Source organism: Anolis sagrei, chromosome 3 (assembly GCF_037176765.1).
Source record: "Anolis sagrei isolate rAnoSag1 chromosome 3, rAnoSag1.mat, whole genome shotgun sequence".
In the NCBI taxonomy this organism is placed as follows: Eukaryota; Metazoa; Chordata; class Lepidosauria; order Squamata; family Dactyloidae; genus Anolis; species Anolis sagrei.
The window spans coordinates 114,912,733-114,936,785 of NC_090023.1; the positions used below are offsets into that span (position 1 = coordinate 114,912,733).

A 24,053-nucleotide genomic window follows, 5' to 3' on the forward strand; every position below is an offset into this window, starting at 1 on the left:
CATCTCATACTTACAAACTGATTTTTTGTCTTAACCGCAGCATAATCACGGGTTTTACAACAAGGCTACAAAAAGTGTTTTCTTCTCTAGTGTAAGCCTTTTAATTTTAAAATGTAAAAAGCAGCAACTGGGTATTCTCTGCTGCCCCAAGAAATTTATGATTTATCACACATGTAGTCTCCCTATCTCACAAAATAGGATTCTTTAGTATTATCCCCTTTTATGCACACCATAACCATGCATGGTAGGTATCTTAAGGTAAGGAACAACAACTGGTAAAAAGCCATTCAGGGAGCTGAGAAATGGAAATTTATTTCTAGTTAACGTCTTTGTTATACTTTTTACTCAATAATACTGGCCTAGTTCTTAAGACACAAAACTTGTTTGAGTTGATAATTCCCACACCCAGCTATACCCCAACTTAAAAAAAAGAACTTTCTTTACCTAATAGAATTTCCTTAAACATTAGCTCCTAAAGAACATATTTATGAACTTAATGGGGGGTCCTACTGGATTCAGTGCTGACACTTGATGCGCAGGTGTCAGCGGTGGCTGGGAGGGCCTTCGCACAACTAAAACGCGTGCGTCAGCTGCGACCATACCACATAAGGTCTGACTTGACCATGGTGGTCCATGCTTTAGTTATCTCTAGACTGGACTACTGCAATGCACTCTACGTGGGGCTTCCCTTGCAGGCGGCACGGAAACTCCAATTGGTCCAACGTTCAGCAGCCAGACTACTAACTGGGGCGAATTACAGGGAGCGGTCAACCGCCCTGTTTAAAGAGCTCCGTTGGCTGCCATTCATTTTCCGGTCCCAATTCAAGGTACAGGTTATCACCTATTAAGCCCTAAACGGTTTGGGACCTGCCTACCTTCGTGACTGCATCTCCTACCACAAACCTGCACATTCCCTTTGATCCTCAAGGGAGGCCCTCCTTTCTCCCCTTCCTTTATCACAGGCATGACTTGTGGGAACAAAGGAGAGAGCCTTCTCCGCTGTGGCCCCCCCAGCTATGGAACTCGCTACCTGGTGAGATTAGGCAAGCCCTCACCCTAGTAGCCTTTAAGAAAGATCTAAGAAATTGGCTTTTCTGATGTGCCTTTGGAGAGTGACCAGATATTCCAGTCCTGTTGTTTCACCTACACTGTTTTCCTCATATTACACTTTCCCCCACCTTATTGAAAGTCTAATTACACTGTTCAGTCCCCTACGAGCTCCTCCCCCACAAATATACTTTTCCATTGCTATCTTATCCAGAGTTTTATTATTTTGTGTCGTGTATTTGGCCCACCCACTGTGTATGATTTTCCAGTATTTTATTTTGTACTGTTTATTTTGCTCGATTGGTTTATTTATTTTATTGTGATGTTATTTTGTTGTTTATATTTTATTTGCAGCTAAACATAAAAAACCTAGATTATGGCAACAAGAATTATTGACAACTGGGAAATAGAGGGAGAAAATGTGGAGGACGTGACAGACTTTGTATTTCTAGGTGCAAAGATTACTGCAGATGCAGACTGTGGCCAGGAAATCAGAAGACGCTTACTTCTTGGGAGGAGAGCAATGTCCAATCTCGATAAAATAGTAAAGAGTAGAGACATCACACTGGCAACGAAGATCCGCATAGTCAAAGCCATGGTATTCCCTGTAGTAACCTACGGATGTGAGAGCTGGACCTTAGGGAAGGCTGAGCGAAGGAAGATCAATGCTTTTGAACTGTGGTGTTGGAGGAAGGTTCTGAGAGTGCCTTGGACTGCGAGAAGATCCAACCAGTCCGTCCTCCAGGAAATAAAGCCCAGCTGCTCATTGGAGGGAAGGATACTAGAGACAAAGTTGAAGTACTTTGGCCACATCATGAGGAGACAGCAAAGCCTAGAGAAGACAATTATGCTGGGGAAAGTGGAAGGTAAAAGGAAGAGGGGCTGACCAAGGGCAAGATGGATGGATGGCATCCTTGAAGTGACTGGACTGACCTTGAAGGAGCTCGGGGTGGTGACGGCTGACAGGGAGCTCTGGTGTGGGCTGGTCCATGAGGTCACGAAGAGTCGGAGACGACTGAACGAATGAACAACAACAACAATTTTATTTGCTGTAATGTATTGCTGGGCTTGGCTTCATGTAAGCCACTCTGAGTCCCCTTTGGGGAGATGGTGGCGGGGTATAAATAAAGTTTATTATTATATTATTATTATGAACTTAAAAGTGGAAAATTTGACACCTTGGTAGATCTGAGACCCCCATTATTTACCCCACCCAAAATCATTTTGAAACACCTTCGGTCTCAAAACAGGTTTGTTACACAACACAAGGGGCAGGTTCACTCCTTAAATGCAACTAAAGATTATTTAAATTCACAGCCCAAATTAGATTATCGGTTATGTTCTCACCATAGCATATACAGGGTTAGTCAAAATGAATAGGCCAATAAGAAAATTAATTTTAGACGAATGTATGTTTATTGTAACCAAACTACAGCTACGTATCGACAGATAAATTATCAAAGTTTTGTCTCACCTTCAGAGATGTTCGATATGGGCGCCCCGTGTGACACGGCAGACGTCCAAGCGATAGTCCAGTTCATTCCACATCCGTTGCAGCACATCCGACGTAATGGCATCGAATGCAGCACATATGCGCTGTTTTAAGTCGTCCAAGGTCAGCGGTAATGGAGGTCGGAACACAGTGTCTTTCACATACCCCCAGGGAGAAAAGTCGCATGGTGTGATGTCGGGGGACCTGGGGGGCCACAGGAGGAATGGAAGATCAGTCACTCCAGCACGGCCAATCCAACGTCTGGGAAGGTGTTCGTTGAGGTACTCGCGTACACTGTTGTGCCAATGCGGAGGGGCACCGTCCTGTTGGAATACGAAACCGGGCACTTTCTCTTCTAACTGTGGCATCAACCATTCAGACAACATATCAGCGTACACTATGCCTGTTACGGTTTTCTCCGCGAAAAAGAATGGGCCAAACACGTGACGGTTGGTTATTGCACAGAAAACGTTTACCTTCGGCAAATCCCTTACATGTTCCAATACGGCATGAGGATTTTCAGATCCCCAAAAGCGGAGATTATGCCTATTGACCTTCCCACACAGGTGAAACGTTGCATCGTCACTGAAGACCAGTCTGTTGGCAAAGCCTTCCTCCTCTAGTCTTCGCTGCATTGATTCGCAAAAATCGTGTCGTTTCGAATAGTCACCTTTTTTCAAAGCCTGCACCATTTGCAATTTATACGGCTTGAATTGCAAACGTTTGCGTAACACGCGCCACACAGTTTTTTGCGGAACGTTCAATTCCATGGAAACACGATTTGTCGACTTCTGGGGACTTCGTTGAAAGGATGCATGAATGGATTCCACTGTGTCTTCGGAGACACGCGGTCGTCCTGTGGTTTTACCCTTGCATAAGCAGCCCGTCTCCTCAAATTGCTTTACCCACCTCGCAATGGAATGTCGATGAGGTGGTTCCTTGCCATACTTGGCTCGAAATTCTCGCTGGACCGTAATTACTGACATTGTTTTAGCAAATGTCATCACACAAAACGCCTTCTCTTTGCCTGATTCCGCCATTTTGAAAACAGCGACTCCTAGCGACGCCTAGCGGCATTAACGTACATGTGTGTTGCTCAAAAAAAACTTTGATAGTTTATCTGTCGCTACGTAGCTGTGGTTTGGTTACAGTAAACATACATTCGGGTACAATTAATTTTCTTATTGGCCTATTCATTCTGACTAACCCTGTATTACAATATAGTTCAGCCAATGATTTTAGAGCTAACAGCATAAACTCTAATAAAATAAAACTATCTATGTTTTAGCACCCTCATGAAAAAGGTTTACACAAACACAAGAAATGACACTTATATTCTGGAGTAGATTAGGATTAACACAGATGGCGTCACATCTATAATTTAAATATTGAAAACACTACTTATAACTAATACATTAGGGTATCAAGAGACTTAACAATCAGATTCTTCCAGTTCTGGTGGCAACTGAGAATTTAAACATTTAAATCATTAGTTGTTCCATGGAGACTACTTATTACACAGTTAATTGAGTCCACAGCATCTTCTGAAAGGCATACAAATCTCACAATAGCCAGTTTCAGAACTTACCAATTTCCCTTGCAATTCTGACAGCTTCATCTGCATCCTGTAAAGGCAGGAAATTAGACCCAACATTAATCCCATCAGCTACTGCACTGTGTCTCAAGGGCAGTCGTATATTGCACTACTGTCTCCTCCGATTCATTTAATGTTTGATTTTACAACCTTCTGACCCGCTTCATTCAGGGGAATGTAAAATTAATACCATAAGTGGAATGTAAATTTTACCTCTTCACTGCATAACGTTCAGGTTCTAAGCAGTGAAGAATCAGCTGACAGGAAAAACCAGCAGGACTACAGAAGGATTTCTCAAGTTGCTAGAATTATAGAATTTAGACCATTTCACTGAGAAGTAAATATCAGGGCATTGGAACATGTCAACTGTCAGCTTACTCCTGTCTTCTCAGGTATATACACATGTTTTCCTGGATACAGTCAGCAGGGGGAGTTGATTCTCTATTGTTTAGCTAAACATCTACATCAAAACAAATCTTAAAAATTCATTGAAATATTCAAATGTAGTGTTTACAGGTAAGGGTTGCTACTTGTTTTCCTTTTCTTGTAGCACAAAATAACTATGACAAAAAACTGACTCAAAGATGCATAACGACAGATATGCATATATATTTAAATAGTTTAACATTATTTTAAATCTCAGCTTTTTTTCTGAAAATTAAAAGTCACTGCAGCTTACAAATGGAGAAAAATGTAATGTAGGAAAAACAGAGCACAAGTTAATACTAAATGTTAAAAAAACTATCAGAAATACGGAAACTGATTTGGTGGAAACAAATTAGTGGAATTGTTATATTTTATCATTACACTTTACAATTAAAACATTGAATGTGGCCCACAAATGGAAAGAATATTCTAGCAATATGGACAATAAGCATGGTCCCAATAAACCAGCTTCCATATAAACTGCAACACAGTCCTTTCATTTTTAGACCATTAACTCACTCAAATCAAGAGTATCAAGTGAATTGAAGGGAGGAGGGAAGGAAAAAGAATACCGGTAGGTCCCTTGCAAACAGCTGTATAAAATCCCACATTTTCTGCTTTGAACTGGAATATATAGCAGTGTGGACTCAGATAACCCAGTTGAAAGCAGATATTGTGGGATTTTCTGCCTTGATATGGGTTATATGACTGTGTGGAAGGGCCTACAGATTTAGTTCATAATTTCTCAAGAGTTAGTTTGTTGTTGTGTTTTTTGTTTTTGTTTTTTGCTTGTATCAGGAGTGACTTGAGAAACTGCAAGTCACTTCTGGTTTGAGAGAATTTGCCATCTGCAAGGATGTTGCCCGGGGAACGCCCGGATTTTTTTGTTTTTGTTTTACCATCCTTGTGGGAGGTTTCTCTCATGCCCCCACATGAGGAGCCGAAGTTGACAGAGGAACCTCATCCCTGCTCTCCCCAGATTCGAACCTGTTACCTGTCTTCAGTCCTGCCGGCACAAGGGTTTAACCCACTGTGCCACGGGGGGAGGGGGGTGAACAGAAGCCTGACATAAAACTATTGTTATAAGTAACTTAACTTTCTCTTAACCTCAAAAAATATACTTTCCATTATCTGTTATTATATGGAGCTAGTATGGTGTAATGGTTTGAGTACTGAAGTATGATTCTGAAGACCATGGAAATCCACAGGGGACTTTGGACAAGTCACACTCTCTTGGCCTTGAAGGAGAGCAAATATAAAGCCCCTCAGGTAAGTTTGCCCTTGGGTTGCCACAATTTGGAAACAACTTCATGGCACACAACAACCACCTTCGTATTATATAATATCCATCAAAATGTGAATACATCAAAAGATTTAAGAGCACATCATGCCTGAAAACGTCCAGTTGCTCTATGTGGCTGAATCCATGGGGGTGACTTTCGAGCATTAAAATGAAAACTGATATTTTGAAACATCTTAAGGACGTTTTCCCCCTTCCTTTTCTTAAAAACAACCCTATAAGAACTTCTCCTCCCACAAAAAGTTTTTAAAACACTCTGGAGGCTTTCATAGCTGGGTCTTTTTTTGCCAAACAATAAAACAAAAATTTCTTAGTACTGACTAAGAGTCCAATGAAGAATAAGGAAACTGGTACAGGAAGTTGTCAGAAAATTTAATTTCCTTTCATTAGCTAGTCTGCTCCACAAATCGGTGCTTGTTAAGTTCAAAGCAACCCTGAAAGCAACATCAGCTTTAAGTCTTTCTTTTTTTTTTAACTTCTAGCAGGCACATCTGTTAATGAGATTTGCCAAACAACAATTGTTTTTAAGCCAATGATAAGTCTACCAAAAATGAATAAAATCCAGGTTTACTGTTACACCTTGTTACCTTCCACAACCCTGCAACCTCCACACGCTTCCAAGTTGTAGCTTAGAAGGATTTTTTTTTTAAAAAAAATGCATGAAAAGGGCCATTTAAGAATGTAGTGGTTTCCACACATTGAGTCTGAAGGTTCTTTGTTCCTGTCGGTGACAGTTATGCGAGAATACTTCCTCTTAATAGCCTCTCTGTCAGGAAGTGTTAAACCTGCCAAATGCAGACAATTAGAGCCTCTTGAATAAAATGCAGGAAGAGTGATGACTGATGAAGAGCCTCGATTAGAGCCAAGGAGGAAACTTTTTACGTTTCTTTTCTCTTGCAGATTCAGGCATAGATTTTCTCAACAGAATTTTAACATGCAAGCAACAATAAATAAATAAAAGTCACCCCCTCCCCAACTCCATTGAGTTTCCTACAAACAAATGATTGGTGGGTGTAGTTTTGCAAGCCTGCAAGAAGGCAATCTGACTCTAATTTCAAGAAAGCTGACAGATTTGTGGTTTGGATGTGTGCTACCAGCACTACCAAAATGTAAATATTAGAATATGTAATCTACAATTCAGAAGCCGCATAAAACTGAAGAGGCAGTGCTGAAATCCAAGTAGCTGTTATTTTTGTCTTTCATTTTCTCTGTATGCCTTCAAGTTTTGTCTGACTTATGGCAACCCTAATGGGAACCTCTTGTGAATTTTCCTGCCAAGGTTTATTCAGAGGTTTACCATTACTTTCCTCCAAGGCAGGGAGAGTGTGGCTTGCTCAGTGTTTCCCAGCCAGTTTCCATGGCCCAGTCGGAGTTCAAACACTGGTTTCCCACAATTCTAACCCAACAAAGAAACCACTACACCATGTTGACTCTCTCATTTAGGCATATGTATTATAAATACTGTCTTTCTTCTATCAGGGCATATATCTAACACTAAATGATGCAACTTGCTTCACGGACACTGTTTCTGTGAAATCTCATATACTATCAGTAGTAAGAGTCAACAATTATTTTTATTTTGTTGTTGTTTATTGTTTGCATTTTCGGTTTTATTCTGCTGTAATTTGTTGTTTGGGCTTGGCCTCATGTAAGCCGCCCTGAGTCCCCATTGGGGAGATGGTGGCGGGGTATAAATAAAGTTTGTTTATTTATTTATTTTCCAAATAAATCCATGGAAGCTGAGTATATTTATATTGTTTCACTAGCAGTCCCCTGCCGCGCGTTGCTGTGGCCCAGTCTGTGTATATATGTTTTGTGTGTGTATTTATGTATATGTCTGTGTGTATATGTTTGTGTACTTACTTACTTACTTACTTACTTACTTAAGTGATCCCTTGTTGTCTGAGTAAGATTGTCCTCCAAGTTCGATGTATGTGTATATATGTGTGTTTGTGTATATATGTGATTTTGTGCATGGACTGTAATGCTTTTTTTTGTTTTTTGGTTTTTTAAGTCTCTTAAAAAAGCTCCAGCTCCAGCTTCTCATGCGGAAACATGAGAGAAGCCTCCCACAGGATGGTAAAAAATCCGGGCATCCCCTGGGCAACGTCCTTGCAAACGGACAATTCTCTCACACCAGAAGCTACTAGTACTTTCTCAAGTTGCTCCTGACACAAAAAAGGCACAAATACAACTACATGAGTGTAAGTTCTCTACTCATATTTTCCCACTCCAAATAATTAGACCTCTTGTGATGCACTATGCTCAAACTGTCTCTCAGAAACTTTCTTCAGTTCCTGAAATTGATCTGAATTGGAGCATGGATGGCTGCTATTCAAGAAACAGAATTCCAAAGTAGTTTTGTTGTTCTTTGGATTCCAGCTCAAGTATTCATTTGCAGGTCAATCATTTGGTAAACCAAATCTATAGCATATTAGTGAGGCATTTGAATACTTTTCTCAAAGCCAAATGTTGCTCTCTATCTATAAAATAAATTAAGTTCATATTGTATTTGAGCATGTGTCCACAACTTTAAAAAACATATAGATTTTATCTTCCAAACATTTAAGTCCAGGATTCACCACATTCAAATTGCACCCTTTCTCAAAAGGAATTCTGAGCTATAATAAAAAGAAGTTCTGGACAGTGTATTTGCACAACGTTTTATATAACACTGTTTAAGCTGCGAGATTGTAACTGGCCCAAGAATGAAAATATAGATAGCTCATCCAATTGTATTTTGGCATATGGCATTAGAGAACCACACAACTGTTATCTCATCACCAAAATATAGAAAATTAATATTGAATGAAATAAAACTAAAATTCTAGTAGAGACGCATTCAAATGATATTTTTGAAAATCTTATTAAGAACTCAATTGCCGTGCTCTTCTGATGAGAGGACTGGAATAGAGCAAATGGCCAATAATATAGTTGGAATTGAAAATCAGTTTGAAGGTGGATTTTTTTTTCTTTTTCCTTTATCAAAAGCTAGCTTTTTAAAGGTCAAGCATTTAGAACAGCAGACTACTTTCAGGTACCTGAAGATATTGTTTCACGTGTAGGTCCAAAGAAAATGACACGAACTCTCAATGGTCCTTCTTATTTAAGTGAGCAAGTAACAGAATCAAGGCAAGAAGAAACCTGATTCTTAAGGTTTAACAAGGAAAAAGTAGCTTTTGTAATTTCTTCATCACACCCCAGAAATATATCTAAAATATTTTTACAATGTTTTATATTAGGCAATGACTGCCATTTTCTTTTATGTGGATAAAAAAACCCCACTGCATTAGTAATATTGTGGAACACATCTCACCATGCTAAAACAGTAGATGTGGCTTAATGAAACATGCCGCATTATCACGGGGTGTCTGCGCCCTACACCACTGGAGAAATTACACTGCTTAGCCAGTATTGCACAACCTGACATCCGCCGGGAAGTAGCAACCAATAGTGAAAGGACCAAGGCAGTGACATCTTCAGCTCATCCCCTGCTTGGATATCAGCCAGTACGTCAACGACTTAAATCAAGAAATAGTTTTCTAAGATCTACAGAGACACTCGCTGGAACACCTCAGCAAGTGAGAGTCCAAAAGTGGCAGGTTCAAACCCAGAACCTCAATCAATGGCTGATACCAAATGAGAGACTCCCCCCTGGGCACACAGAAAACTGGGCAACCTAGAAGACGCTGAACAGACTGTGCTCTGGCACCAAAGGGGCTACAAAGTGGAATCCACAACTTGCGTGTTTGGAGAAGAGCAAACCACTGACCACCTGCTGCAATGCAACCTGAGCCCTGCCACATGCACAATGGAGGACCTTCTTGCAGCAACACCAGAGGCACTCCAAGTGGCCAGATACTGGTCAAAGGACATTTAATCAACTACCAAGCTTGCAAACTTTTTTTTGTTTTGTTTGTCTGTTTGTTTTTTGTTTAAAAAATGCAATGCAACTGTCTGGTCTGCCCCTGACGCAATAAATAAATAAAATAAAGTAATATTGTTGTGGTGAAGGGAAAACTTGCTTTTCATTACTGACACTGCATGAACCAGACTTTAATTACATACATATAGGATCAAAATACACAAACTCAATTTCTCCATGTGTGGTTGAATGATGCCTTCCATCGTTTCTTATCACTAGGTATGTTTCCTAGTCTAGCAGTCCTAGCAGCTGCTAAGAAGGCTCCAAGTTGCCCACTTCTGGTGCAAGAGGTGGTTTGAACCTTTATCAGAAGAACAAAATGGGATACAGTCATGTTCCACACACTTCCACCACACAAACCCAATTTGTGATAGGAAGAGGCATTGCACTAATTCGGATTATCAATCAGAAACATTTTGAATGAAACCTGATATGGGGGGAGGGAAGGAAGTACACTATTTTTAAAGAGTTTCTTACCTTGACTACCCCATCATAACCAGGTATTGTGTTGACCTTTGCATTCTTGGCTAAGATTTTGCTTTCTATCTTGTCCCCCATTGCCTGAATAGCATGCATGTCTGGTCCAATGAAAGTAATGTCTTCAGACTCCTGAAGAGACAGGGAATGCAAAAGAATTTAGTCACAGAAAAAAATACTATGATGAAATTGTGCACATAAATATCCCAAATTCATGTAAGCAACATAACTTGAGCCGGTACATTATAAATATATATGAGCTTGTTAAGCCTATAAGGAACACAGGCTCAAAGCTCCTATAATTACTGTTTGTGTAAATCAAAGCCAGACCAAGGAAAAATCGCTGAGAGCTGTAAAATATTTCAGTCTTGAACATTTGTAGGATCCCTTGGGTGAGGGGGGGAAAGCAGTTAACTCACAATTGAAGGAGCCACAAGTGGCTTACAAAGATATGTTCAGTAATGTAAAATACAGTTCAAGATTTCATTTTGTATTCTTTAAAACACAAGGCTCACACAAAACGGAAATGAAATTCCTCTTCTAAGCGTGCAAGATGTACCAAATAGACTTTTAAAATGCTTAGGTCCTGCACATATACTCAAAGGCTTAACTATGCACCAACTTACAGACCAGACGAGCATCATAACATAATTCTACTCATTCCACTTTAGGTCCACTTTAAGCTAAGGTCCTAGTAAGGATTTAAAAACAAACCTTACTTCTGTACAGCTAACAAACCTGAGCAAGAAATCCCCATAACACATTCACCTTAGGATCACCCTAAGTCAGAAACAACTTGAAGGTACACAGCAACAACAAATCACAGTTCTTATAACACATTTTCATTATGCAGTAACAATGTCTCTTATGATATAACCTATTCCGGTTTGTTTTTTTCTTTCTGTGGGACATTATAGAAATGTTTTATATAGTGGCCCTCCATATCTATGGCCTCTAGATCTCTGACTGCAGATCATTATGTCCCCATATTATTAGATGGAAGAAATGTAAATATGGACATGCTGAAGCAGGCACATTTATGTCACTGCCTTTTAATAAGATGGGCATGATCAGAAAGTGCATGTGAAAATGATCATGTAGATTTTTCCACCAAAATCAGCTGTGGTTAGTGATGCCTGGGTCCAAATCCTTTTCCACATTCCCCTTCAACCGCTGTTTTATAACACACTAGCTGTCCCATGCCACGCGCTGCTGTGGCCCAGTCTGTGTATATGTGTTTTGTGTGTGTACATGTGTATTTATGTGGTTATGTGCATGTGTTGTAATGGTTTTTTTTGTTTTTTGGCTTTTTAAGTCTCTTCCATTGTGTTTTTAAGTGTTTTTATGAGTGATGGTCACTTGCTGGCCTGATAGGTGTATTGTGTCCAAATTTGATGTCAATTTGCCCAGTGGTTTTTGAGTTATGTTAATCCACAAACAAACATTACATTTTTATTTATGTAGAAAATAGACTGTGGCAAACTGAAAGCAACTTTAACATGCCTGATAAAGAGATACTAAATGATGAAACAAATGAATGGGTGTGCTTGTAATACAATGTTAAGAAAACAGCTATCTATTTGCATACAATGCTACCTCTACTTCTGACTCAAGGAAAATTGATACAAATAAAGTGCAGATAAATAACAGAATAATAAGAACAACTTGTAGTTGTAATACAATTGCTTCGGGGGGGGGGGGGGGTTGAAACAACAAGGACCGCTATGGCAAGATGAAGAGTAAAAGTTATATTGTTGTTATTACTATGTTTATGCAAGTTGACTCTGACTTATGACAGTCTGTATTCTTAGCAAGATTTTATTCAGAGGATGTTTGCTTCTGCTTTCCTTAGACTGAGATAGTGTGACTTACCCAATGATTTCCATGTTGAGTAAGGATAACGAACCCTGGACTCCCAAAATCATAGCCCAACACTCAAAATGCTATACTGGCTCTCAACATTTCCATATTCTGCAAATAAACTGGTTTCACATCACAACCAGAAGAAAGCACAGTTTCTCTGCTTTCAAAACTCTATGAAGAACAGATAACATTAAGTGTGAAAAAATGTTCAGTGACATTAGGGATCATATTTAACTCAACCTCTGAAAAACTGTGACTACTTGGGGCAACTATTTTATGCTATTGTCATGCTCCAAGAGGACTCAACCAGATACAGTAAATACAGTGCCCCCATTATAAACACTGTTCTTTCCCAAGACAGCTTTTGAAATGCTGGACATTCCTTCTAAATCAGTATGAAAGACTTTGGACTGCATGTAAGTGCCTTCCTAGTTCAGGTAGAAACAAAGTGAAACATGTTAAGAATTTTCTATAGATGTTTTCCATATAGCATTTCTTCAGTTCTTGGCATGGAAATCAGTCCTTGGCTTTACATGATAAAAGAGATCTGTGGAACTAATCCTAGAAACCTCTTTCTGTGTATTAACACCTCCAGGCGACAGTGGAGACAAAATGCTTCATTTGCATCCTTAAACATTAGAAACTGAGAATGAACCTTTTCAGCTGCAAATGTTATTGCATCTACATTTCCAGAAGAGGATGGGGGAGGTTAAACACTCCGCTTAGGTTTATGTTAACTTCTCCCTTCTTAGTTCCACTGATCAATACAAAAAAGACAATGAAAAGGCAGATGTTAGTAGCTAAACAGCTGATCATTAGCTCAGTAGAGTACAAATCTGTATATAGTACAGCAAATTTTTTCTCTTGGGAGCACACAGGCCTGGTGTGATAAGTTTGGCGAGGACTGCTTTTTATGAAGGGCTGGTCAGTTTGGGTTTGTGCCACACGAGGTGTCCCCTATATCAACTGAGCCTCCTTATGGGCCTGTCCACAACAGCTGCCAACATTGGAGGGCTAGAAGAAGGAGAAGGAGAAGGAGAAGGAGAAGAAGAAGAAGGAGAAGAAGAAGAGGAGGAGGAGGAGGAGGAGGAGGAGGAGGAGGAGGAGGAGGAGGAGGAGGCGGAGGCGGCGGAATAAAAAGAAGAAGAGGAACAACAACAACCTCATCTCCATCTCCCTGAAGGGACTTGGGGCAGCTTACATGGGACCAAGCCCAAACATATACAGTTAAAAACAAAGCAAATAAAATATTTAAGCAACATAAAAACAACATTACAACAATAGTAAGACAAGATAAGCAACAACCAGAAATACTTCTAGTCTCATTTTGGGGGGGGGGGGGGGGACTGGTGTGCAAACAAGTTAGAAGATAGGCTGATCAATAAAGTGCATAGATCATATAGCAACATAGGGATAGGGCAGTTGTAATGGGGTCATTTTAACTTTAAATGTGCAATAATCAAATACAGGTACTTGATTTTAGGACATGGTTAGGAACCACCTGTGAAGGGAATTGTCAATCGAATTGTCAATCGAATGCTAGATGAAACTAAGTGACATAAGTAAGTGACAGATCGAGTTTGGATCTTTGTCTTTTGCCCTCTTCTTTTTGAGAGTCACGGAGTGTGCCACTCTTTTCTTATGGCCCTTGTGCAATTTTGTCTTAAGTCAAAAGGGTCCAAGTCTTCTTAAGCCAAAGAGACTGAGTGGATGGAACTGGGAAAACTTCTAAAGTGGATGGGGAAGCCATATCGTCAACTCCTATAACAGTGGAAGGGCTATCTATAACCAACACAAAGGACAGCTATTTCTAAATAGTACCCAAGCTGATACAGAGAGGTCTGTTTTTCACAACATTGTCAACAATTCCAAGAGACTTTTCGAAGAAAGAGTTCTTAAACAGGACTGTCAATTTTAAGGGCTTAATTGGTAAAGTCCTTGCAAAAGAGCCTGTGTTAACACAATGACCTTTCTTAAACCAAAAAAGGCACTCCACATGGCTGTCTGAGAGGGGGATTACTGTCTTACAGGAAGTGCAGTTTTTGCACAAGATCCTAGATGCTACACAAAAAAGAACCACCAACAAAGTCAAGGGGGGGGGGGACCCACAATTTTTCTAAAGGTAGATTGAAGGAAATGGGAATCATCTATTCAAATGAAGATTCTCAAATGAGGATTCCCAAGTGAAATTGCATGACACAACTAGAGAAATGGAGGGCAGTAGCTCTTAGTGGTAATTATGCTTTGGTCCAAAGGGGTGGGAGTACCACAAAAGTTACACAGTGGGAGTACCACAAAAGCCATGGTATGTTTTGGAACATACCATGGTTGTATTTGCACTGGTGCAGGTGTGAGACGCAGAGACCACAAAGAAGAACATGCTGTAATGCATACCTCAACATCAACCCACCTTTAACAGTGGCTGGGCCAAAAGATTTTATTCCACTTTCTCCAGTACACTATAGCTATATCAATTGTAGACTGTTTGCCATTACATCTTGTAAAATGGTTACACTTTTTCTTCTTGTGTGCCTTCAAGTTGTTTCTTAGCAAGATTTGTTCAAAGAGGATTTTTTTTCTTTGCCTTTCTCTGAGGCTAAGAGAATGTGACTTACCCAGGGTCACCATGGCTGAATAGTGATTCCAACCATGGCCAAGCAGGGATTTGAATCTGTTCCCCAGAGCACCACTCACTACACAATGCTGGCTGTCCCCCATTCTTATTTTATTTTATTTTTAAAAAACAGAAATCCAAACCTCAATCAATAAGATTTTCTGTTCTCAGACTAAATAAGTGAGATTGACTCTTAACTCAATTATATGATGTAAATTGCCTTATTTCACTGTATTATATACTGGATTAAATATCTACAGTAATCTAAATCTATTAGAACAGAATTCATAGAATGAAATATTGTCCTTTTCAGGAACAGATTTTATGGTTATCATTTCAATGGCACTATTTGCCAAGATTAAGGTTTTTAAACTTTATATAAAGGAGTTTTATATAAATTCCAGGAGCCTTCTCATTCAAATCTCAACCATGAGCATAAGAGATACATGGACCACTGCTTTGGCTCCAATTTCTTCCTGCTGTGGTACTCCTTCGTGTCACTGGAAATTCTCTTTAACTCCTTCCTAGTCTTTATCCTTCTTCCGAAGTTGAAGAGGATGGACGTTTCTATTTTTGCAGTTGTTTCTCTAGAAATGTGCCCAATGTAAGCAGAAATTTCTATATATTTGGAATAAGATTTAGGAGTCTTTTTCCATTTAAGAATCGATAGCACCAATTTGTCTTCCAAGGAGACTTAAAGAGTTGACAAGAGTGCATCATTGTTGCTTTATAACCAAAGATAGCAATTGAGGCCATATGAAGTGATTTATTGCAAGCTGCAAGTTCCACAGTCTGCAAGACCCCCTTCCCACTGAAGATGCTTAAGATGGAAATCTCAGTTATTCTTCGTTTGTTGTGTAAAAGTTGAGGCAAATGGGCATGGGTCAACTGTATGGTCCTTATCCAGAGAGAGAAGACAATTCAGATGACTGTTCAGAAACAGGATCTTCACCCCACAGGTGAGACATTTATTTAACGCAATTGTTCAGAGACATAAAAGACCTCAGAGAACAAAAATATGGACTGGTGAACTCATAAAGGCCAAAATGCTGGGACTTCCCAATAACCCTATCATGATGGCAGATAAAAATGAGCTGGGTTTTGGCAGGACCATAAAGCTTGTATGGATGAGTGGGGTGGGTTACTCTTAAGATGCAGCTCCAGAAGCTTCCTAAAACCTCCGCACAGATCCAGAATAACATACACACACCACACACCATGAGTTACAGAAACTAGGAAGGAAAAACCAACATGCATACAAATGTTAAGGCTGTTAACCTATTCTGTTGACGAAACTGCTTTAACCAGTAGAATGAGGAAGGCAAGCTAACGACAATCTCATTTGCTCCTGAGGGCTGAGGGACTCCCCAAAGGAGATAAAAGTGAAATAGGAAGTATTTGACAAAGTAGACGTACACATTGATTATATGATTCTATTGTCTCTCCCACAGATTACAATAAATATCAGATGACTGTTCTCAAATCACCTACTTCAGCCAATGTGATCCAATAGAAGAACGTTTAAACAGAGTGCTGAGGTAAGAAAGTCTCTAGCAAATATTGCTAGAGAATACAATCCTTAAAATTCATTGTTCCCCACAATTATAATCCCTAGCAATAATGGGATTTCTGATATGAGGAATTTTATAAATGCAACATTAGTAGAAAACCACACTTAAATGTGTTTTTGCAAAACAGGAAGCATTTTCAGAAGCTTCTGGCAACTCATTAGAAATAAATGGAGCAAGCACACTACAGGAAACCAAATACAAATCTGTTTTCAAGGGAATCTTGAGCTTTTGCACTAGAACTGTTTGAACTTCCATCCTGTTAATTGTGAAGACTACTTAAGATATTCTGTGTCAGCAGTCAGGGCCAAGAGTGGAGGCATAACTATAGTAGACCCACATTCAAAATTCTTGAAAACACATTTAAGAATGTCAGTAGGTGGTAGATTAAAGTCATATGCATTAGGAAGCTAATAATTTGAAAAATGTACAGGAGCAATGAACCCTGAAGTTTATCAAGCATGGAAATAACTATTAAGAACAATTTTGTGTAGTTCTAAGTAAGAAAATAAAACCAAAATGATACGAGCTTAAAAATGACTAACCATAAATGCAACAATCCAAATCTCATTAGTGGTATGTATTTGAAATGTGGCATTCAAACCTCAGTAAAACTTAGAACTGATTGACTGCAAGAAATGTTGATTCCATTCCATTTAAGGAGTTGCCATTAAGTAATATATTTACTGAAAGTATTTCTGTATCACCTTCCAACCCACAAGGCAATTAACAAATAACAACCAATTAAAACAATCATAAGATAAACACACTTTTAAAATTAAATTAACACACCAAACAACATTTAAGCACTTGGGTTTCCTCACAGTCCAATAGTCCAGAAAGAATAATATGACCTCACCAGAGTTTGGAAAAGTTATTTTTCATGTACCATATCCAGAATCCCCCACTCAACATGCTATTTGAATATGCTGGCTAGAGAATTCTAGAAGCTTTCCAGAGAGTGAGGAGACAAGAAGGCACACAAGAATAGAAAGCAAGAGAATGTGGTTTGAAAGTGGAATTTCAAAAATTAATGTACCCTAAATAATTCATTTCCCCCAAAACTCAGGTACAAAAGGCAGTTGAAGTTGAATAAAATCCCTAATGGCACTTTTCACATTCACGTAATGCACAGATATCTATGTATATCCCCCCCCCCCCAAAAAAAAACACAGTACGTATATATACATACTTTTCACATGCATTCTGGAAAAGGTTTTACCATTGGCTTTTAACTGAAACCTAGATGGCAATAAACCACAAGCTTACTACATTTTTTCACATCTAACACATTGAATAAGATTTTGTGAAGCTGAGCAAACCTGGTCAGAGCCAATCACAACTTAAAAAATGCTGTGAAGGGAGAGGTTACACATTAGAGGCATAACTAGTAAAGAACAAGATAGGGAAAAGAAGAAAGTAGATTAGGGAAGTCAGAGACAAGTGAAGATCTGAATAGATTTTGGGGAGCTGTCAATAAGGAAAGAGTTTAATTTATTTATAATGTAATTAATCTTTAGTTGTTATATTTCCAAATCTATATCTGAGTGTTTCACTTAAAAATGAATAGAGAACTGGTCACACATTATTGCACTGAACCCAAGGATCAACACAGCCCAGAACAGCAGTCACACTGAGGCCTGAGTACCAAATATAGAGAGGAATCTTAAAGATCAAAGTATAAGATGAGGGTTTTTTTTCATGTCAGGAGCTACTTGAGAAACTGCAAGTCGCTTCTGGTGTGAGAAAATTGCCTGTCTGCAAGGATGTTGCCCAGAGGACACCTGGATGTTTTACCATCCTGTGGGAGGCTTCTCTCATGTCCCCAAATAAGAAGCTGGAGCTGACAGACGGGAGCTCATACCACTCCCCGAATTTGAACCGCCGACCTTTCAGTCAGCAGTCCTGACCACACAAGTGTTTAACTGCACCATCTGGAGCTCGGATGATGAGCGACAAGCCCTAACTTTGGAACTATGGAGCCAGCTTGGAGAGAAGAACCATCAGATTTTTTTTAGCGTATTAATTATCTAAACACATTAAGCCCTTTCTATTTTTTCTGTCATGGATTACAAGTCAGCAAAGATATTCTTCATTATTATTTAATGGCATCAGCAACAAAATGACTATTTTTTTTCTACTCTAACCTAAGGGGTGAGAGTCAAGAGGCTAGCCTATTGCTTCAGCTCCCAAAACAAAACATTTTTTAAATGCTCCCATACTCACATCTTGGGCCTACGTCAAAACAATTGAGTGTGCTGGGTAGCCCTGGGAAACACAGAAATGGACTTTGGATTCACTATCCCTACCCGAGATGATACTGTTAGACTCAGAGGAAAGAGGAACAATTTTGGGGAGGGGGGTGATAAAAGAATAAAATGCAAAGGCAAGTTTACAGCTGAACATGAAGAAAACAGACTGCATCTTAGCCCTGTCATTATTCAACCTATACATCAACTCTGTGCACAACATAGACTTTCACCCTCCAAAACTTGCGGAGAGACATATCTCCACCCTACTTTATGCTGACGACGCAGCTCTGATTTCAAGAACACCAATAGGTCTCAAAAGAGCACTAAAAGCATTGGCACAATATTGTAGGGTGGATCAGTTACAACTTAACTATCAGAAAACAAAAAACATGGTGTTTGCCAAAAGATCTAAGTTTCACCACTGGAGTGTAGATGGAAATAAAATTGAAAAGGTCCCATGTTTCAAATATCTGGGGGTAGTCCTCCACTCTTCCAGGAGCAGAAAAACACGTTTATGTGGCTAAGAATGCACAAAGGAGTTCGTCTGCCATCAACTTTTCAATATATTGCTTACTCTTAGTTTTCATTAGTACTCATATTTATACACCTCATTTGCAAGTAACATTGCTTTTATCTGCATCCTTTCTTTTATATACATCCTTCCCTTTAAAAAAGGAAAAAAATGGGGAGGGAGGGGAGGGATAGGTGGCCTCTAGTCTATCCCAATCTAGTCACAAAGAAAGTTAATATCATATGTTTTGCCCTCTAGGCCTTTCTTTACTAACTATTTTCTCATATTCCAACATCAACAAAAAAAACCCTTTTAATTTATTATTTAAAACTCAGAATTGGCAAGCCCTTCTCTTCTTCATGTAAAAAGTGAATAAAAAGTTTCTCGTCTTTTTTAAAAAAAAATAAATGTCCCTTCTTTTAGTAGATGTGTTAATTTGTTAATTTTGACCAAGTCTGTCATTTTTATTATCCATTCCTCTGTTGTTGGTATTGTTGAATTCTTCCATTTCTGTGAATAGAGTAGTCTGGCTGCTGTGGTCATATATTGCCATACTCTATCCTGGTTATTTTTATCAGTCAGACCAAGTAGAAAAGTCTCCGGAACACTTCTTAATGCAGAAGGCAATTCACTTTATTATGGTCAATGACCAGTTCAAGAGAAGAGGGACATAGTCCCATACAAGCATATCACAGTTAAGGGTTAAGAGATTTAAAACTTTATAATAAGTGTATCATTGTTAGGACATTAAGATAATTAACTTAAGCATCTAAACTAAAAGCCATGTACAGGATTATATTAAAACCCAAGACAATTTATGGAATTAAAGGAAAGGGAATCTAAACGGAGGGAATAAGGATGCTCAAGTGGCGAAGGGAAGGCCTGTCAAACTAGTATGAAGTCCTAACTTGTACTAGCTTGTGCTATCAATCATCGGCCACCAGATTTTAATTGCTGCCGTGCAGAACTTGATAACATTATAAGTTATAGCCAAGTTAGTGTCTGAAAGAAGCTGGGAGATGGAAAATTGTCCAGAGCATCCTGGGTGTTTGTATAGCAATGGCATAATGAGAGGAGAGGACAGTTGGAAAAGTGGATGGCCACCTTACAGATGGATAGACTCAATCAAGGAGGTCATGACCCTGAGTTTGCAATACCTGAGCAGAGATGAAGATGCGGATGATGAGGATGGTGTGGTGACTTGGAGGTCTCTCATTTATAGGCTCACCATAAGTCAAAATTGACTTGAGGGCAGTCTCTTGCTTTAAGAGTGAGTCTTGTTATCCTGTTTTAATAGTTTACATAAGGCTATATTCAAATAATATACTATGTCAGCAGCACGCAGTTAGGTAAAAGTAAAGGTTTTCCCCTAACATTAAGTCTAGACGTGTCTAGGGATTGGCCTCATCTCCATTTCTAAGCCGAAGAGCCGGTATTGTCTGTAGACACCTCCAAGGTCATATGGCCAGCATGACTGCATGAAGCGCCATTACCTTCCCACCGGAGCAGTACCTATTGATCTACTCACATTTGCATGTTTCCAAACCAGCAGACAGTTAATGTCTTCTATTTCCAGCAACAGAGATCGTGGGAGGAGGGGTTTGAAAGATGGAAGAGTTAACTGGCCAGATTGTTGTAGGTTTTTCAGGCTGTATGACCATGTTCTAGAAGCATTCTCTCCTGACATTTCACCTTCATCAATGGCATGCATCCTCAGAGGTTGTGAGTTCTGTTGGAAACTAGGAAAAGTGGGTTTATATATCTGTGGAAAGTCCAGGGTGAAGTCACCTCTTAACAAAGAATTCCCCCAGGCAGTAATAAGCCACACCAAAAAAACTGTCAGACCATCAAGGTGGCCAATTGAAACATTCGCACCTAGCTCCAATAGGCAAGAATTCTTTCTCCTACCCTGGACTTCCCACATATATATAAAACCAATTTTCCTAGTTTCCAACAGACCTCACAACCTCTGAGGATGCCTGCCATAGATGCAGGCAAAATGTCAGAAGAGAATGCTTCTAGAACATGGCCATACAGTACAAAAAAACCTACAACAACCCAGTGAGTCCGGCCATGAAAGCTTTTGACAATACAGTTAACTGGCCTCTATTAACATTTGAAAAGGAGGAGAAAGATGTAGTCACATTAGAAGGAAGGCAAAAAGCAGTCTGAATGAAAATGTAATCAAGCCCTATAATGTTGATTATTAATTTTGTTCTGATTGACCAATGAATAGGACATAGGAAAACTCTTTGCTGCTCACACTGATAACAGATTTAATGCTAGATGAAACTGTGCAAACATTTTCCACAGATGGTAATGCCTCTGCGGAGCTCAGCAACAACAGCACTCGCAGCATCGTTACCCTACCATGGTGCCACCACATTCCCCCAGTTCATGCCATTTGTCTTCTCCGTGACATACATGCCTTCAAATTAAGAACGCTACAACAAGCTGGTACCAATCAGGCAAAATGGAAGAAATGAGTCCCAGAGCAAGAATTCACAGGATCTCAAAGCTTTATAATTTGATCCCAGGGAGCAACAAAGCCTATCAAGTCCTTTGTTTCCTCTGTCCCCATAACAATCAGACTTTACTAATAGGTGGGGAGGGAAGAGAAGGGGGAAGGGGGGACCAAGGAGCCTGGTGCATGGTGCATTGTTCTCTTGTTTTTCTCTCTAATATGCTGTGGTTTTCACATTAAGAGGAGGCCTGGCAGGAGAGAAGAATTTAAGAAGGATGGCTGCAAAGGTAGCAACAAAAGGAGATTTGAAGTAGGTACCTGTGATATTTTTACAAGCCTTATCTCTTCTTTTTTTTCACACTGCTCTGCACACTGCTAATCAGTGATCTACTGGAAACTTCAGATCCTACTGAAAAGCCTGGCAGGGTATTTGGCTTTCCATTCTTCTACTCTGTTTATTCCCAATACAAGTATGTTCAACAGCCTCAGAAAGAGCCCTTGAACAACAGCAGTCACTTAGCAATGAAATGTAAATTACTGACATGGGCTAAAACTTGGACTTGCCACTGCTAATGAGCACATTTTTTTAAAGGGAAAATGCACAGTAGATTACTATAACCTTTTCACTTAACCCTCTATGTACTGAAAGCCACAATTCAGCATCACATAGAAGGGTTTATAATAGAAGTGCTACATAGCAGCTTTTAAAACTATCAACTCAAGGTTAACCAAAAAGCATGTAAGAAAACTGTTGGGCATTGATTGAAGTGGAGGTTCAGATCCAATGACACCACTCATGTAAACCACATAATTAAGTGCTATGGGACTAAAAGGAAAGTTTCTATTCAAGATCATCTATGCTAGGTCCTATTAACTATCCATCTAGCCAGGCATGCTTTCTCCCAATAGTGGCGGGGCAAAAGCCTTAGAGGGGCTTAAAAGCATGGAATGGCAAACCACCATCTCCTATTCTGATTTATAGACATGTAGTAGCACCTTCTTTGATCATTTGATGTCATATTGCCTTTAGACGTCTATGAACATTTCTGTACCATTCAACACCAGCATATTTCTTTTTTTTCTAAATGACAAAAACATTAAAAGACATTTCACTTTCTTCTTCAAACAGAAGAAGTAAAAGTCAATTCTGATAGTGTCAGTAATGATGATGTCTTCCATTTCATAATAATTCAGTATTTGGATCCAATCTGTACATCAAAAGTACTGAAAATTATTATGCCTCCTCACAATGTTTTTCTACCTTGTGTTTTTCTATAAATCACTTCTCAATAATGAAAAAGCACCAACACTTTTCTTTTATCAAAGATATAGGGCTCATGTACACTGATAATATAATGCAGTTTGAAGATAGTTTAAAACTTCAAACTGCATTACATGGAGCTAGCTTCAAAACTATAGCACATCACCAAAGTGTGATGCAATGTGGGTTAATGACAGTAAACCTTATCAAGGAAAGTCAGAGGAAAGTCTGAAATAAGCCTGGTAATCTGCTGCAGCAAGCTCCAAATCTAAACCACATTGCACAGCAAAATAAGCTCCACAGAAAGTGAAGTTCATTGTAGACATGCACTGTGCTGAAGCTCTTTGTAAAATTCAGAAAATGGAAACAGAGGACTGCTGAAAAATGTCCCAAGAGCATAGTTGAGTGGCAGGGGGCCCATGGACTTCCTGGGACAGGTAACAGATTACCTCCATTGCTAACTGTCACCTTTCCTCCTTGTTTCCTCCTCATATCCCTCCTGAGAACTGGTGTGCATCTCACCCAGAAATGGGAAAAAAATCTACATTTTCCAGCACCTGTCAAACCAAGGATACTGCAGTTTCTGGAACTGGTTCAAGGCCACCTTCCATGGTTAATGTAATCATCTTCCTAGCTTCGAAGCTGTTCTAGAAATAGCAATCTAATCATTCACAAAGAGAAACCAATTTCTGCCAAACCAGTTCCAACTAATCAAAGAGGTCAGTGTAGAAAGGCCCACAGTAGGATTACATAAGACGTAACCTTTGGTATGGTAACCAAGCTTCATAACAGGGTAATTTCCAACATTCTGAATATTTATCCCACTCCATATTTTTGATCTAGAGCCTCAGGAGCCACATGCATACAACAAAGTTGTCTGTCTGAAATGCCCACATCACAGACACCAGATCCAAGATCAGAATGGTGATAAACACAAACAGAATAAATATGTTGAGATATATAAATATTTTGAATTTATTATTGGTGGCAAAGCAGTATTATGCATAAACCTGAAGGCTTAAAAAAGATGCAAAAGTGGAGTTTTTTTCAGGTCGGAATTTAAAGACCACCTAAAGTCACATTCTTCTGGCAGGCCTACCCAGCCAATTTTAAGCGTGAATTTTAAACTCGTGTCCTGTGCTTTAATCTCTGTCCTGTGTGTTTAATATGTATTTTATAAAATTACATTTTAATATGTATCTTTTATTGAACAAATTTTAATATGCTTGTTTATAGAATTCTTGCAATGTTTGTGTGTT

At 39.3% G+C, this 24,053-nt stretch overlaps 1 protein-coding gene across 1 annotated transcript in view; it reads right to left on the reverse strand.

The window, feature by feature from the left end:
• PCCA (propionyl-CoA carboxylase subunit alpha) overlaps nt 1-24,053 on the reverse strand; it is a 273,331-nt gene that overhangs the window by 184,946 nt on the left and 64,332 nt on the right. The window contains exons 7-8 of the mRNA XM_060769564.2: nt 10,262-10,393; nt 4,128-4,164 (exon numbers count right to left, since the gene is read on the reverse strand). Of these exons, the coding sequence (XP_060625547.2) occupies nt 4,128-4,164; nt 10,262-10,393 (169 nt within the window). The remainder of the gene's footprint in view (nt 1-4,127; nt 4,165-10,261; nt 10,394-24,053) is intronic.